The 19159-nt window shown below is 34.1% G+C and overlaps 1 protein-coding gene across 1 annotated transcript in view; it reads left to right on the forward strand.

The window, feature by feature from the left end:
• LOC139519200 (ATPase family gene 2 protein homolog B-like) overlaps positions 1-19010 on the forward strand; it is a 28961-nt gene extending 9951 nt beyond the window's left edge. The window contains 6 exon segments of the mRNA XM_071311101.1: positions 11725-11934; positions 13616-13837; positions 14508-14645; positions 15550-15672; positions 18499-18579; positions 18581-19010. Of these exon segments, the coding sequence (XP_071167202.1) occupies positions 11725-11934; positions 13616-13837; positions 14508-14645; positions 15550-15672; positions 18499-18579; positions 18581-18643 (837 nt within the window). The 3' untranslated portion in view covers positions 18644-19010.
• The last annotated feature ends 149 nt before the right edge of the window (positions 19011-19159 follow it).

The following is a 19159-nucleotide window of genomic DNA, read 5'->3' on the forward strand; positions in this document are numbered from 1 at the left end:
CCTAAGACCAGATCTCAGGAGAAGCTTCACTCATTTAGTCACTGCCCTTGCCTCAAGATTTCAACCGAGCAATCAGGCAGAACTATATAGAGCGCAGATGAAGAGTACAACTCGAGAAAAAAACCAATCACTTCCGGAACTCGCCCAGGACATCAAAAAGTTAACACGGTTAGCATATCCGACTGCCCCTATGGAAGTTCGTGAGCAGCTTGCCCGTGACTGTTTCATAGATTCTCTAAATGACGCAGATTTAGAGTGGGCCATATTTCAGGGAAAGCCTATTTCAATAGATGACAGTGTTAGGATAGGACTTGAATTTGAGGCGTTTGCCAACGGACACAGACGTAAATTTAATAATCGCGCTGGTTTACGAATGCAAACGGGAATGATAGATATAGATGAACAAGATGATTATCAACAGATGAACAGCATAATGGATAGAATAGCCAAGATAGAAAGTAATCGAGGTCCTAATCAATCACAAAAGACAGACTTTTTGTGTTACTTTTGCGGAAAAGCGGGTCATTTTAAGAGAGATTGCAGAAAGTTTCTAGACATGCAGAAAAATGGCAAATACTTGCCAAACAACAGGTTTGAAACTTCAAAATGGTCCCAGGGTACACAGACGGAGAACTTTAAGTCGGGAAACTGTTAGTGGCTAAAGAGTCGGGCCCTCCTTTAGCCGATGTTTTTTATAATGAGGGGCCACACAAAAAGTGTGAATTAAATAATGACATAAATGATAGTTTATACTTTAAGATAAAAATTAATGGTATTTTTGTAAATTGTTTGATAGACACCGGTTCGACCTTGACAGTCATTCATGTCAGGAAATTTTTGTCTATTCCGGAGTCACAGAGACCAGACAGAATTTATAAGGGGGTACAGTTGAAACTGGCAAATGGAGAGATAATAACAACTTTCGGGCAGGCCGATTTTGATATTGAAATTAATGGTCAGAAATTTCAACAACGATTTGTGATTGCAGATATTGACGCGCCTGCTATTGTTGGTTACAATTTTTTGTATAACAAAGATTGTAAACTTGACATAAGGGAGAGTAAACTAACCATTGGCAGTAAAAATATGGAAATTATATGTCAAAAAGAGAGTAATATGGCAAACATTTTTAAGCTTGCAACAGAGGCAACTACAGTAATACCCCCAAGATCAGAGGTTTTGATATTTAGTAAAGTGGTAGGTGATTCTACTCATTTAGTGCAAGCTACAGTAGAGCCTGTTGACACAAAAGATAAATTATTAGTCGCCAGATCTTTAGTCGATCCAAGTCAAGGACGAATAATTTTAAGGATTGCTAATACGAGTAACTTTGAAAAAACGGTTCAAAAGAATACATGTCTAGCTGAATGTCAAGCATATGCAGATGTTACGGAACCAGTATGCGAACCTGCGGCTGCTAGTCAAAATATATTCAAGCTTACTGATAAGATTACAAACAAAAGCAATAGCGACAGCTTACCAGATCATCTGGTAGACTTATTTAAATCAGGTAGTAAATTATTATCGGAGACGCAAACTTTGCAATTTCAAAGATTGCTCCAGAAACACAGTAATGCGTTTGCAAAGTCTAAAAACGACTTGGGTTGTACTGATATGATACAACACAAGATAAACACTGGAAACGCAGCTCCAGTCAAACAAAACCCGAGACGTTTACCTGTTGCAATGCAAGAGGAAGCAGATCGCGAGTTGAGTCGAATGCTTGATGCTGGGGTAATAGAACCATCAATGAGTCCTTGGGCAGCCCCTATTGTGTTGGTCCGGAAGAAAGACGGGTCCGTCCGCTACTGTATTGACTTCAGAAAAATTAACAGTCTTACAAAACGTGACTCGTACCCACTTCCGCGCACGCAGGACTGTCTAGAGGCCCTCCATGGATCTTGGTACTCAACTATCGACCTTCAAAGTGGTTATTGGCAGGTCCCGGTCGACCCAGTTGATAGAGAAAAAACGGCGTTTGTCACAAAGCAAGGGCTCTTCCAGTTTCGACAAATGCCATTTGGTCTTTGTAATGCAGGCGCTTGTTTTGAACGGTTGATGGAATGCATCTTAGCGGGTTTGAATTGGCATATATGTCTACTGTACTTAGACGACATCATTATCTTCTCGGAGTCTTTTGAGCAGCACATCGAACGATTAGAGTTGGTAATATCTAAGATTGAACAGGCAGGCTTAAAAATTTCTCCAAAAATGTGAATTATTACAAGAAAAAGTAACTTTCCTTGGTCATGTTGTATCAGGCGATGGTATATCCACAGATCCTCAGAAAATTAGCGCTGTCAAAGATTGGCCCATACCTTTATCTATTCATGACGTACGTAGTTTCTTGGGAACTTGTAGCTATTACAGGAGATTTATTAAGAATTTTTCGGATATAGCAAGACCCCTACATAAGTTGACTGAGAAGGGCAAAGAGTTTAAATGGTGTGAGATATGTCAAGATTCTTTTGATAAATTAAAACAATTCATGATTTCAGCTCCGATTTTAAGTTACCCAGACATGGAAAAGAAGTTTATACTAGATACAGATGCTAGCGGGTTTGGTCTTGGAGCAGTACTTTCGCAGGAACAAAACGACGGAGAACACGTCATTGCTTACTTTAGTAAAAGTTTCAGCAAAGCAGAACGTCAATATTGCGTCACTAGACGAGAATTGCTCGCAATTGTAGAGTCGGTTAAACACTATCATCATTACTTGTATGGTAAGAATTTTTTAGTAAGAACTGACCATGGAGCACTGCACTGGCTCATGAACTTCAAAAATCCAGAAGGTCAAATGGCCAGATGGCTGGAGGTTCTCTCCTCTTACGATTTCAAAATACAACACAGACCAGGCAGACAGCATTTGAATGCCGATGGACTTTCACGAAGACCATGTATCCACTGCACTCATTGCAACCGCCAGGAATCAAAAGAAAGCACGAATAATGAATTAGATATGGTCGATTGTCACTTGCGGGTAACTAAGAAGGCAGACATATCAAAGTTACAAGGCGAAGAAATAGAATTTGAAAATTCCGAACAGAGCAACCAATGGATACAAAGTAAGAACATGGATGAAATAACAGAAGCACAACAAAATGATGAAGTGATTAAGCTCATATTAAAAATGAAATCTGAAAGTAATGAGAAGCCGAAGTGGGAAGAAATTTCAGTACAGAGTAAAGAGCTAAAAACTTACTGGTCGCAATGGGATCAACTAAAATTGATCAATAATGTTTTATATAGAGAATGGATTTCTAATATAAACTCAGAGATGAAGCAGCTGATTCTTCCTTCATGTTGGAGAGAGGAAATTTTGAAAATGTTGCATGACGACCCAGTAGGAGGCCATTTTGGGGTTCACAGAACACTATCAAGGGTTTCAAGCAGATTTTATTGGGCGGGATATAAGGAAAATATAGAGCAATGGTGCAAAAGGTGTGAAACATGCAATTCGCGTAAGGGTCCACAAAAACGAGCAAGAGGGGCAATGAAACAGTATTTGGTAGGAGCACCATTAGAACGGGTTGCATTGGACATTCTTGGTCCTCTGCCTATTACAACTTCTGGAAATAAATTTATCCTTGTTCTCACAGATTATTTCAGCAGATGGGCGGAGGCATATCCAATACCAAACCAAGAAGCAGAAACGATCTCAAAAATTTTTGTAAACGAGTTCATTTGTCGTTTTGGTGTGCCAAGACAGGTTCACACAGACCAAGGTCGACAGTTTGAATCAAAACTGTTCACAGGCATTTGTAAAAGGTTTAACATTGATAAAACGAGAACCAGTCCCCTACATCCACAAAGTGATGGGATGGTGGAGCGACTCAATAGAACTATAGAGGATATTCTGAGCAAATTTATAGGCAAAGACCAGAAAGACTGGGATACACATTTATCTGTGGCGATGATGGCTTACCGTACCTCTGTACATGAAAGCACAGGATTTTCTCCAAGCATGTTAATGTTTGGACGAGAAATTGAACTTCCGATAGATTTGATATACGGTCCACATCCTCAAACTGAAAACATAACTGACTGTAGTAATGAGTATTTAGAAAAACTCCAGTCCAATATTTTCAGGGTACATAACTTAGCTAGAGATAAAATGATTGCCTCCAGCGACCGACAAAAACGACAATATGACCATAAAATAAATGCGCGAAAATATAGCGTAGGTGATGTAGTGTGGGTTTTTAACCCCACAAAAACAAAAGGTAAGAGTCCAAAACTGCAGTGCCAGTGGACTGGACCTTTCCTCATTATTGAGGCATATACAGACTTAATATACAAGGTGAAGAGTTCACCGAATTCAAGAGACAGGGTCCTTCATCATGATAGACTGAAGCCATTTATTGGCAACTTCAACAACTGGCTTCAAAAGAGCAAAGATGATCTTGACGAAGGAGACTCAAAAGATCCAGCTGTTGAACCTGAAACAGACAAAACAAATATTACTAGAAAGAGTACCAGAGATACTAAGCCCCCGGAACGTTACAGCCCCTATAACTAAATTGTAACATATAGTCCTGCTGTATATAAGACACAAGATGGTTTTATGTGTTAAATATTGAAATCGAACAAATCATTTTACAGTTTTAGGTGAAGAGCAGATAGCTGTTTATCTAGAGTATGCCAGATGTGACTGATTTACTAAGTTATGTTAATTTATGATTTTCCTGTAAAATACTTACCCTGTTATACTGATAATACCCATGGCTCTGGTTCAATACCCCGATGGTCCAAAACTAGTTGTTGGTTATAAGTATTAACGATAGTTATCTTCTTTTCTGCAGATGGAGACTTGCCAGATATGTTACAAAACCTACAAGGACCAACCCAGTTTGAGGAGGCATACAAGGTATGCGCATGGCTCGGAATTTGTCCAGTGCCAGTACTGTGAATACGAGGTTCCAGCCAATGTGAAGCACCGTTTGAAATTCCATGAAGAGAGACGGCATGGTATTAAGAAGACAAGTCAAAAGGTAACCAAGAAGAAAATTAAGTCAGTTGCCAATAAAGTAACACCAGTAGAGCCAAAGACTTCAACTGTCAGCCACTTCCAGATGACGCCTGTCAGAAGCCCAACACCAGTTTATGTGGACATGCCAACATTTAATCTAACCCCAGATGAAGAGATGCTGTTCCTGGGAAGACCATTACAGACAGGAAGTCCTGTAGAATTATTGAGTTTGCTAGATAGACCTAGACCGAACCATACAGTTCCGAGTCCACTAACGGCTCCCAACACAACAACCGCTCCTGTTCGAGTTCCAGACGTTTCAGTACAACCAGCGGCAGTACAGACCATTCCACAAACAACTCCACTGCCAGTGACCATCAACCCAAATTCTTTTATGCAGGCATATTTCACAGCAACTCCGTTACCAGCTGCAGTACAGGCCACATCACATTCACATCAGCCATTGCCGGTTACCAGCACCACAATTCCTCAAATACAACCATATTTCACAGCTACTCCGCAACCAGCTGCAGTACAAACCAGTTCACAGACAACTCAGCCATTGCCGGTTACCAGCACCACAATGCCTCAAATACAACCGTATTTCACAGCTACTCCGCAACCAGCTGCAGTACAAACTAGTGCACAGACAACTCAGCCATTGCCGGTTACCAGCACCACAATTCCTCAAATACAACCATATTTCACAGCTACTCCGCAACCAGCTGCAGTACAAACCAGTGCACAGACAACTCAGCCATTGCCGGTTACCAGCACCACAATTCCTCAAATACAACCATATTTCACAGCTACTCCGCAACCAGCTGCAGTACAAACCAGTGCACAGACAACTCAGCCATTGCCGGTTACCAGCACCACAATTCCTCAAATACAACCATATTTCACAGCTACTCCGCAACCAGCTGCAGTACAAACCAGTTCACAGACAACTCAGCCATTGCCGGTTACCATCAGTACAAGCTCTCTTTGGCAGCCATACTTAGCAGAGACGGTTGCGCCACAGTCAACACCCCAGTTAGCTCAGCAAGTCCCAGTGCCAACAAACCCAAGTACCATGGAAAGGAACGACAAAACAACTTCGGACCACTCTAAAATATCAGAAGCACCATCCAGTCCACCTCCTATGGTCGAGGGGTATGATCCAGAGATGCCATGGATAGATGGAGACAAGAGACGGGTGGAATTTCGAGAAGAAATTGAATTCTACCCCCCTAGGAGAATTCAGATGACAGCCACAGGTAGAGGGAGGCTGTATGACTGGAGCCACCTGGGAGTCCCCACTCAAGAGACATTAAATGACCCAAGGTTCCAGTTATGCTCCCCCCCATCAAGCTACCTGTCGGGTGAAGATGCCGAACTGATAAGGAGGCTCCGGTCTAGGGCAAGAACAGCAGACATTGATGCCCGTGTCGTACCCGATGGGTACCTCGGGTTATTGAAGGAAGAGAAGGCTGTTCTTCCAGATGGTACCGTATACGTACTGAAGAGTACATGGATACCCGACCCGTCAGTAAGAAGAAGACGAAATACAGCAACTCAAACAGAAGAAGATACATGTAACAACCAAGTCGAAGCAATAATAGAGAATAGAGAAATAAGAGACAATGGGGTCCAGGCGACAGTAACCACAGAAGACACCAGTACACAGTGCAACATATTACAGGAACTTCTTTTTAGATTATAATAATTGTATTAAGGAAATTATTTTTAGTTTGTAATGTAATTTTATTGTTAATATATAGGGTATTTTAAAAGACATGAAACATATAGATGAAAATTCTTAGATAAAGATAAAGTATTCATGTTCGAGGACGAACAGTTTTTCAAAGGTGGGGGTAATGTTACGGATTTGTAATTCTAACTTATTCATGTTTGATCATGTCTTTTGTGGGTCACGTTTTTTATATTGTGTAATGAAATGTAAATACTATTATAGATGGAAAGGCAAATGATACGGGAAATGGGGACAAATCCAAAGACTATATATTTTTATAATTGTATGATGTATGTGACAAGTGTAGAATTTACCATTTTAATGTACGAGTTGTACATTTAACTTACAGTCAAGTAAAACTAACGTGATTCTCTGGTTCCTTGTTGTAGTTATACCGGTATCAACGATCATAAGTCTCCGAGACATGTAGCTTTTATCCCTTTTTATTAACGGGTCACTTCAACCCTGGGGGCCGCCATTGTTTATTTACAAAGTCCTTATAAAAGTCCCCGTATGTTTACAGTGCAGTTTGTGTCGTGACGTCATTTGACGTTAGAAACGTCAAAAGTGTGTCCAAATCGTGTCCAAAGTGTGTCGTGTACTATAAATTCATGCGCGACATTCTCTCTTATTCAGTCTTGTTCCTCCTGGGCAGCCATATTGTTAATTTATAAACAAACTAGCAGAAATATAGAATTTAGATATCCAGTTATTTTATTAAGGTTAGGTTCTAATATTTTAGGATTTTGAGGATTATTATTTATATTTATTCTAGATCTTTTTATTACAAAAGCTTATTAGAATCACGCTTGCTAAATAGGAAAGTTCATTGTGAATATTTATACGGTACCGCCGATTGCGGAACACCGCAGAAACCGTAGTTTTAACTATAAACTGTTAATTTCTTCTATACATATATTCTTTAAATATATTAACTTAAATCTTCCATTTATGCTGAATTCGTGTAAGGATCTGTAAGGAGTATATGCTTTGATTATTTATTAAGTACTGTTAGTTATTACCAGTCCAGTTCACTTGCCCGTATTGAACCAGAGCTACCCCAGCCCCTCCCCCTTTTTAACTATCACAGGTACCAGAGAAGTAACCAGTTGTTACTGACTATATATTTCGTTCTTGTATAAAGTTGTAGGTAAAACATAGTATTGTTATAGCAGTTATTTGTTAAACTATTGTTATATAAATCGTATAAATATGTATGCTGAATAACTCGTCAGTCTAACTTATTAAATTACACATATTAAGTTCGAGATACGACTTTGTATTTATTGAAACGCCAAACCGCCATTTATACAACTAGTTAGGCTACCTACCCCACCCCCTTTTTGCTATCGTAACCTATACAAACAAGACTACGGCGGCAGTTGAGCTGAATATTGATTGATAAGTGATACAACTATCTACCAGAAGTCTAGCAGTATATATTGACCTCCGCATAGCAGTCACAGTATCCGATAAACCAGGCAACAGGCAGTAAAGAAACGCTACCAACCCTCGACCCGCTACAATATATTAATAGATTAAGAAATGTGTTACATATTATGAGAAAGAGTGATAATAAATAATAGGGTTTTATTATTTTCTTTCACACTTATCTTTTGTTGTATTTATTTTTCATGTCAAGTGATAAAATATTTGGTATTTAATATTAAAAATATTTGTGTTTGCATGTTGTATAAATTGTTAATAGGCACTACACACATTTGAAATATTGGTGTTTTTTTTTTAATTACATGTACTATGATATTGATTTTAGACAAAATGGCATCTTATTAAATGAGGTTTAGTTATACCTATAAATTCAAGAGCATTTAAACAGCCTAAACAATGATAATTCCATATGATTTGTTTTATAGTTTATTGTTTTCTCGTTTGAGTTATTTCACAATTTGGTATGATTGATAGTTGTAGACATTGAGTTTGTTCAGCTTTCAAGTTTTCTGAGTTGTTAATTATTTTTATTTTTGTCTCTGCATGTTTCCATATTTAACTTTCTCCTTCCAAAAATAAATATTCTATATATAGAAATAAATATTTTAGATTGTTAATTGACCTTAGTATACATCTAAGAAACTAACATGGCCTTAACATTTAAAATCTTAACCTTTAAGAATATATACAATTGACAATACTTAACATGAAAACAAGTTTTGTCATTGACCACAAACTTTGTTTACATTCCTTATTTCTTGACATAGGATTGTTTTGCAAGAGCTGTTTTCAAAAACAAAGATCTTGGGAGGTTCTTTGTTTTGCCATCAATATACCCTTAGTTTGACAGTTTGCTAAAAATGCATGTAAACAATTCAGCTGGTAGTCCTGAGTTGTACCAAAATGATTGTTTTTGTCTTACCAGAATTCCAGCTTATAATAGATGAACTTTGATAATATACCAATGCATTGTCGGAAGTCAATTCTTGAAAATAAACGCCAAAATTGTCTTACCAGAGTTCCAGCTTATAATAGATGAACTTTGATAATATACCAATGCATTGTCGGAAGTCAATTCTTGAAAATAAACGTCAAAATTGTCTTACCAGAATTCCAGCTTATAATAGATGAACTTTGATAATATACCAATGCATTGTTGGAAGTCAATTCTTGAAAATAAACGTCAAAATAGCTTATCTAGTAGTCCTGAGTTGCACCAACTGTTTTTATCTAACCAGAATTTTGAGACTTATAATAGATAACCTTTTATAATATACCAATGCATTGTCGGAAGTCAATTCTTTGAAATAAAGTTTGAAATTAGTATATATGCATAGAACATTTCAATGTTACTGTCGATGCCTTAAGATTAGTGAGTAACAATGAAGAAAAATATTATTTTGTTGAAAATTAAAATATCTGAAATGTATGTACCCATGACATCCACAAAAATTGGTACTCATTAAATAATAAATGAAGACAAAAGTTCATTTTATGTAGTTTTTGTTTTATATTTCCTTTGTAAATAGCTTCATGTATTTATGACATTGATTTTAAGCAGTATGGCATCTTATTAAATAGAACTTTAGTAATAAATTAGAAAGGTCATCTCTGTGTAAAATAAGATTGAGTGCACATATTTTGCAATTGAAAAAGGGCGATATTTAGGTTTACAAATGTACCTACTGATGAACGAGTTTGTAATGTACCGGTATGTAAATCAGCTGAGGTAGAAGATGAAAATCACTTTTTACTGAAATGATAAGGAAATGCAAAGGATATCAAAGGGATAATGTGGATTAATTTATTCTCATGGATTAAAATTTTCTAGGATTGAAGAAAACTTGCATGTTTGTGGATATTCAATTTCCTGGTTTTATCAAACAAAGTCAGCATATAATCTCATAAAACATTTATAATTTCTTTGAAGACTTAGTTTTTATGGCTCACTTGTAATCACAAATTCCACAAAAATGAGTATCCAAGGAATAATAACAAATCCTCAGTGTTTAATCTCGTACTCTGAATTATCAGATAAAGCCATGTGAAAACACAAAAATCCACAAACAGCACAGAACACAAAACATTACATAGATAACTAAAGACTGAGCAACATAAAACCCAGGATTGATCTCAGGTGTTCTAGAAGGGTAAGAAGATCCTGCTCATTATGTGAGTCATCTGCCATGCCATGTTGTTAATTTGTTGTAAGTACCGGTATTCATATACTCCAACCAAATATGAAATTGTTATTACCTGTATTTTTTCTCATTAAAAAATGTTCACAAAAGAACCAAGAAAAAGCAAGAATTTTTTTAACCTTGTATCCATTTATGATAAGATAACTCATCAAATGGGAAACTCGTTTTTATTTTTTGAATATCATGTACCAAAGTCATGTTGGGGCAAATTTATGCATGATAAATTTGAAATGTGCACTAAATTTAGGGATTGATAATATTACAATACTTGGTTAAAATCAAGAAAATTAAACTTTAAAAAAAAAAAAAAACAATAAACCATCAAATGCAACTCTTAATTGACCAAAAAAATGTCTCAACACTTTATTTTTTTTAATAAATTTTTATTGCAAAGTTTTGAAATGAAAATTTTTGTTTGTATAAAGGTCACTAAGATATATTATAGATTTTATCACATTTGGAGAGGATTAAGAAAAAATTATCGGTATTTGAAGGTGGTCGAGCTTGCTTTTTGATGATTAACTTCACCTGCATGTAATTCCTATATGTAAATGAATAACACTCTATAAGTTGAGCTCATCCAAAGCACTCTTCTGGATTTACCTTTATCAGGGCCACAAAAAACCGAAAAAAATAATGATAATTTAAGAATGTATTAGTTCTTGAATACATAATGACCTTTATGACACAATAGAACAAAGCGGCTAAGAAGACTATACTGCTGTTGTTTTTTTTCTATGGTCGGGTTGTTGTCTCTTTGGCACATTGCCCATTTCCATTCTCAATTTTATAAAAAATTAATGAACAAGTATGAATATTTAAGGTATAATAAGTAAATAATTGATAATTAGAAATTGGTTTTTTTATCAGTATTTGATGCTTACTGACATTATTCAATGAAATAAAGTATATTAAGCTGTGTGATGTTTCTTACTCATTTCTAAAACATTGTTCAATGGGAGATAATTCATAGCTAACATTGTTCAATGGGAGATAACTCATAGCTAGTATTAAATCTACATTACTATTTAAGGCAAATCCCATGTTTATCCCTTTTGATACTTACAAAGAGCAATCTGATTCACTTCTTTTTATAAAACATTTGTAATATAAAAAAAATACATGTATGGGTAGACTCAACAGTACCTTTATTTATTTTTAATTTAGTACACAAACATTAGTTCAGCTTTAACCTAACCTGTCAATACATAATGTATCAGTAACTATATTTTATTCATACAATGCACATGTATTTAGAATTACCATTGTGACTGAATCAAGCTATCCCCGGGATTTTAATGCTTTTCCAAGTAGTATTCTATCAATAGTTAAACTGCTACCATAGTTTCTAATATTTATTTTCATTCCAGGCAGTAGAATGGCCAATAAAACACCCAGAAGCTTTTCAAAGAATGGGATTACCATGTCCTAAGGGTGTTTTATTGTATGGACCCCCTGGATGTTGTAAGACCACATTAGTAAGAGCTGCAGCTACGTCAGTCAATGCCACATTTATATCACTGAGTGGTGCCCAGTTATACTCACCATATGTTGGGGATTCTGAACGGTTGATAAATGAGGTAATTTATATTTAGTTGCATTTGACTTGTTAAATTGATTGATAACAGACACATTTCATGATACTATAATATTCCTACTCTAAAATTTGGGGGCTTTATCATGTAAATATATTTAGGAGATAACTGTATTGTATTTTAAGCTCAAACAGCACCAATTTATGCTGTTAGAGCTAAAAATACAATACAGTTATCTCCATTCTAATGAAAATGACAGAAAACAACTTTAAATCATACATTTATAATCTGTATTATGTAGATTGCACTTGCACATATTTTTCATAGCATCAATTGTGAATTAATGCCATGAAAATGTGAGATGTTCCAATCAAATTCAACGTTACAAAAGATATTGCTTTAGAAATTGCATTCACCTTGTCAATTGTCAATCACATATATTTCCCTCAAAATAATACCAAGTACTACTTGAAAGAATAACTTTATTTGTTATCAGCAGTTTGTCAGTGATGATTTGTATTGTGTGGGCAATTTTAAGATCTGTCTGACACACTTCCTGTATATTGACAATATGAATTTTTTAATATGTCAAATGAACTTAACATTTTTCTCAAGTAGTACATCAACAGAAAGACATTATACTTTGTCAGTAGCTTGACAGTGATGAGTTGAAATGTTTAAGCATTTATTAGATCTGTCAAACACCTACTACCTGTCTGCTGAAACATTTGTATTTTTCAACATGTTGAAATGAATTCTAAAAACGTCACACTTTTCTCAAATTCTGCTTAACAGGAAGACTTAAGACTTGGTCACCAGCCTCACAGTGGCAGGAAGACTTAAGACTTGGTCACTATGTGCCTCACAGTGGCAGGTTGTAATGTGTGATCCTTTTTTGAATCCTGTTTGCCAATGCTTTAATTATTTTGATATGTTGAATTTTTTTGTGGCACTTTATTTCAGTACTGCTGAATAAAATGACTTCATTTCTAGTCAGAACTGAGTGTATCAGTGAATAGTTGTAATGTGTGAGCAATTTCCCAATCTGTCAGATACTTTGATCTTCAAGTGACGGTATGCTAAATAAACTGAAAATAGTAAAAGTTAACAGCAGTATTATTTTGATTACAAGACCTATAAAAAAAAAACATATATGACTGATACAATCATTTGAGAACTTCCTTATGTGGAAACAAAGCATGTTTGTCCTGCTCTGTCTTCCAACAGTTCAAACACAAGTTCATCACAAGGTCATCACAAGCCTTGCACCATCAAGTATTTTATTTTGTAAACTTACATTTTATTTTGACTGCCTATATCATGTATATTGAAAAGTTTTAAAATAATTTGAATAATTTCTTTTATCAGTAAAATGACTTCTAGTATAATGTCAATGTTGAAAGGGGAATGACTCATGAAATAATTGTATGTCTTGTTGATGGCAGATGGTAATATACAGTTGTATAAAAGAAACATTTGATCTAATAGATACCTAGTTTCTTAATGCTGATACTTATGTTCAATGAACTTAACCTTTTGGTCACATATTTCTCAGAAATGTCAGAACAGAATGAATAAATATTTGGTCACGGGTTCAATAACAATCAGTTATATAGTGAGTGTGTTTTCTGATCAGTCAGACTACTTTTATTTTATATACCTTTGATTTATGAAAGAGGGGATATGCTTTTCATGACAATACATACATTCTTGGTTTTTTTCCCAGGTTTTCCAGAAAGCCAGAGCAGCAGCTCCATCTATCATATTTTTAGATGAAATTGATTCTATTGTTGGTAAAAGATCTGAGACTTCGTCAAACAGAGGAGTACAAGAAAGAGTTCTTTCCTCTTTACTGAATGAAATGGATGGTATAGGGATAAAACTGGACGATAAACTTCATACATCAGAGAAGGTTAAAGATGGGGAGATAACTAGCAGTAATTCAGCAGTGAGTATCTACAAAGTCAATACTGAATAAGATCTTTTATTTTCACTTCTACAACTACTGTCGATTCATTTATTTTATGTAGATATCAATTTTCATAGACTCATGAAAAATTGTTTTTCATCGATATTTGATTTTTGTGGTTTTTCAAAGTTTGCATACAAACAAATAACAAATGTGTACTTTGTTGAAGTTTTGAATTTGGGGTTAACTTCCATACCAAAAATTAAATGAGACAACTATCCACCCAAGTCACAACAAGTAAAATAAAAACCATTTTATTACATTGACATTGATTTCCCAGTGAAATAAAAAACAATAATTTCACATGTGAAATAAAGGTGGTAATGTAACTCCTCTGACGTCATACAACAATAGGCCGATCAAAACAAATTGTGAATGTGTAGAAAAAAATAAGGTTTCTCAGATTTTTTACATTAATTTCATTAAAAAAAGCCATTTGCCAATGTAATAAAAAGAATAACTAATCAAAGAATTAAAATATCAAAATATATTCAACTCGTGACTGAACAACACTGATAATTAACTCATGTGCTATGGGCATTCATGAATTAATGTGTTGTTCAGTCACTCGTTGAATATTATTCTATAAATAACATCTCCAATAACTTCTTAAAAAACGCTTTATTCACTTATTTGATTAAAATTACAGAAAGGAAAATCCTACAAAGCAGAAAACAGGAATGTCCTGTTGGTAGCAGCTACTAATCGTCCTGATCTGTTGGATGATGCACTGGTTCGTCCCGGGAGAATTGACAGAATACTTTATGTACCTCCACCTGATGAAGAGGTAATTACAAGGTTTGGTTATCATCTTGATTATTCTTGAGTTAATCTTTATCACTTTATTTACATGTCTAAACTTAATAATGAAGAAAAAATATTTTTATCTGATTGTTCATATCTTGCAAAACACATATTGGACAAGGTTGTACTTTTCATAACACATATGGACAAGGTTGTACTTAATTAATGCAGTGTAACCTGTATAATCTGTCACCTGCCATTTTCAAGGTCCAATAATATGCCTATCCTTGCAGAAAAAACCTGAGTATTCCGACACCCTGCTTAATCCAACATTACACAGGTTACACTGTATATCTTTATCTAGTAGAAAGGAAATATAAGGATTCCAAAATGTTCATCAATTAAAATATGTACAGATATTATATTACATTAACAGAAAATGTCATTAACACAACACAACAAACTTGAAATCTATTGGTAAGGGCAGATAATAATAACCATGATAACTCAGCACAGACATTTTATTTTTATTTTTGTATAAGAATTTGAATAAATATACTGTTAAGTTATATTATTTCTTATTTTCCACCAATTTTATAAATAGGTTGAATTTTATAATTATAGTCCATTCATCAAATACACCTCTTTCCAGATATTAAAATTAAAAGTTTTGTGTATACTTACAGGTTCCAGATAAAATGCCCAAGTTTTAATTCATAGAGACTCTTAAAGTTTCTATATTCTTTGTTAAAATATTTGGAGAGCTCTCAAAAAAGATAGAAACAAAGCCTAAAAATAGGGAAGTACATCCATCCTATGAAAAAAAAAGAAATTTAATATGAAATGATCAAAGGGAGATAATCTTGTTTTGATTTTTGACTTACTCAGACTTCATTATTTCAATGATATGATATTCAGCTAAAATTTGAATTCTTTTTTATTTTTAGGCTAGATTTGAGATATTAAAAGTTTACACAAAGAAAATGCCACTGAAAAATGTGAACTTTGAAGAATTATCAAAGAACACAAATTTGTTCTCAGGTGCTGACCTACAAAACTTATGTAGAGAGGTAGGTATTGGATTTTAAAGTGAAAATGTCTCCAGCTACATTATCACAGGCATAGATTACCTTAGCCGTATTTGGCACAACTTTTTCGGAATTTTGGGTCCTCAATACTCTTCAACTTTGTACTTCTTTGGATTTATGATTATTTTGATCTGAGTATCACTGATGTGTAAGACAAAATGGGGTCTGGCATATTAAGACTATAGGAAGTACACCACTAATTCATGGTCCCATTGTTTTCTATGTTAAATTCTTCCGTTTCAAGCAGGTACACCTCTTTTGTTTTAAGATCAAATAAAGTGGCAATCATTGCATTTCAAAGCAACACTTTATGGTGTTTTGTACTGAAAAAATCAACAGACCTTTAATGGCATATAAAAAAGAACTGGTTCCCGGAACTTCGGATGAACCAAAACAGGTACTTCAGGTCTGACAATCAGACAAAATGTACCCTCTTTTAAAATTTGTGGCAGTTTTTTTAATATTCAAAATTAAAAGTCCAAAAGTGTTCTACAATGATCACCAGTCCTTCAGCTTTCATTTGATACCAAGAATACCTAAATATTCTACACATTTCAAAAGTTACACTCATGCGTAGGAACTATTTTGTGTTAAATATGTACTACTTTCTGGTATGTGCCTCCTGACCGGGCCTGAATTAGTGGTGTTACACCGGTGTCTTCAACATATGCCAACATTTGATAAAAACATATTCAACCTATGCCTACAAACGAAATACAAAAGGTGTTGTTATAACAAATATTAATTAATAAAAGGTAAAATACAGTCAGTATATTTTAGCATTAAATATTACTTTTCATAATTAGTTAAAAATTCAAAACAAAAATAAAGTAATTTGCAAAATTATGTTGTAGTAAAAATGGAAATATCAAAAAAATTCTAGAAGACAAAAATTGTAAAATAAAACCCTTGATACTAGAAAAATTGAGTTGAACTAAATATTATTATAAAAATTATAAAAAATAGACTAAATTTCTAAAATTTAACGCTTAAATATAACAATACTTGAGAAAAAAAGAGAAAAAAGCTATTTCATTTGTGCAAATTTTAAATTTTTGTTCATTATTTTGTTGTATTTAATATGAAGCATACTTCAACAAGCAACAAAATATACAAATATAACATACTTCAACAGATTTTTTTTAAAATCAAAGTAATTTTAGAATATAAAATTTAAAATAAATTAAAAAAAATAGTGATTTTTTGGTTCAACTTTCCAGTGGGACAATGCACCATTTATTTACTTTGTTTTAGTTTAAAAAATGCAAGTTCCCCGTGTTTTTTTTTATTAATTATATTGAGTTGTGAGATTTATGGTTACATTTTGTGTCTCTAATTTGAAACTCCATCATCCAAATTGATAATAAGATAATATCATATAAGATAATTTGCAAAATTAATATATAAAATGAGTAATTTTTATAAACAAACTCTCGTGGAGTCATTACTTTGTGACGAACATTAAAAGATGTCCAAATTAAGGACCACTTTGTAAAACCCACTTAAGACTAGAATATGCTGTTAAAACATCCTAAGACATGTCTTACTCCTGAGATAGTTTTGCGAAACTGATACTAGAGACTCAAGGATTAAGTTGAACATGACACCAGTTGATTGTGCAGATGTAGCATTATATCTTATAGTGTGACTATTGAGACAATCACATTAGTGAAATTCATCTTATTCTCTGTATGTGTTGGAATTAATAGTGAACATTTAAAATAGATATTTTACATGAGTCAGTCTTTATGAAATTAACAAACTAATTCCTTTGTGAAATAGAGATCCTCAACACACCCAATTACCTACATTTTCACTAATACTTGTATAAAAAATGTATATTGAGTATTCTTTAACGCTACGTTTAAACTGGTTGTAGATTGATTAGCCCCTAATTAATTTTTGTTTTTATAACACTTAATCTGTAAAAAATTATTCCAGCTATGCCAACGTTTTTTCACACAATTTTATACCTAAATTTCAAAATGTTGGCATAGGTTGAATGAACCGTTACACCTATAAGCCTGGTATCTTTGATACCTACTTGAACTTATTTTCATGGTTAATTAGCATATGTTAGGTCTGTTCCTATAGGCAGTCAGCTATTTCTGTTTTGTAGGACTATGGCATGATTTAAAGGGTGTACACATCAGTCTGTCAGGATTCATCTCACCTTTTTAAACCTCAATTAGATGAATAATACATAAGGACAAGTATATATGATCCTTTAATAAAGACTTTCAGTATTAGATTAATCATTATCAGAAAAGAAGGAGAGACATTTCAGAGTGGGCACTCTTGTTTATAAATGATGATAGAAGCTAGAAAGCCCAAATGTAAACCAATGATTATCAGTAATTGATGATAGAAGCTAGAGAGCCCAAATGTAAACCAATGATTATCAGTAATTGACTTACAAGTATCAAATTAAATATAAAACTAATATGATGATGATGATAGATGGCTGCTTAATGTTCTGCACAAATTAAATGCATATTTTGGACGAGAAAATATAAAAGATATAAGAATATTTCCCTTCTTTTAACTAGACCAACATGCTGATCCGAATTTTTAATGTGCTAGTTAACAAGGTAAATGTCTGCAGGAAGCCATGTCACCCTATTAAGACACATTTTTCTGACTCTGAGCCATTCAGTCTTGCTCCTACTCCTTAATGCAACAAATACCAATTTAAAAGTCTTTGTTTTTTTACCTTACCAGAATTCAAACCAACAACCTCTTGCATGATTGAGTGACTAACTTAAGATTTTGTCATTTCTTTAATCACTTTAATTGTTTTCTCTGTAGGCTGCTCTACATGCACTGACTGATAGTCTGGAATCTACTTGTGTAACAATGGAACATTTTAGACAAGCTTTACTTACAGTAGAAACCATCTCTAACAAAATCTATGGTGGAAACATATTCAAATATGCTTAAGAGAGGATCTTAAAAGAAACGTGCACCACTGTAGTATTTTCATCTATATTAAGCTATTGATAATTTGGTGGTAAAGCACTTTGATAGGATAATGAAAGATTAATATAGAAGTCGTTGATTATATACTTGTCGGATGTATATTAAAGAATGATGAAAAATATTTGGACATGATGGAATTACTGAGGAAGATCGTAATCTTTGAGGACGTTTATGAGTGAATGAATTAACAACTTCATATATGAAAGAGATATTGTGGAGCACTAGTACTGGAGATACTGTGGAGGCAGAAATCCACACATAGGATAGAGATACTGTGGAGACAGAAATCCACACATGGGATAGAGATACTGTGAACAAATAAAATTGCATAAGAACATTAATTTTGTGTACATTTATATTGCTTCTGACCAGTTTTAGAAATTTTGATAACCATATTTTTATGAAACTATTCAATTTCAGTTACTAGCCTTATCAATTTGGATAATTCATTACCTAAAAAGCAGATTCTCATATTTAAGGTGGTACCTAA

Source organism: Mytilus edulis, chromosome 4, assembly GCF_963676685.1.
Source record: "Mytilus edulis chromosome 4, xbMytEdul2.2, whole genome shotgun sequence".
Taxonomy (NCBI): domain Eukaryota; kingdom Metazoa; phylum Mollusca; class Bivalvia; order Mytilida; family Mytilidae; genus Mytilus; species Mytilus edulis.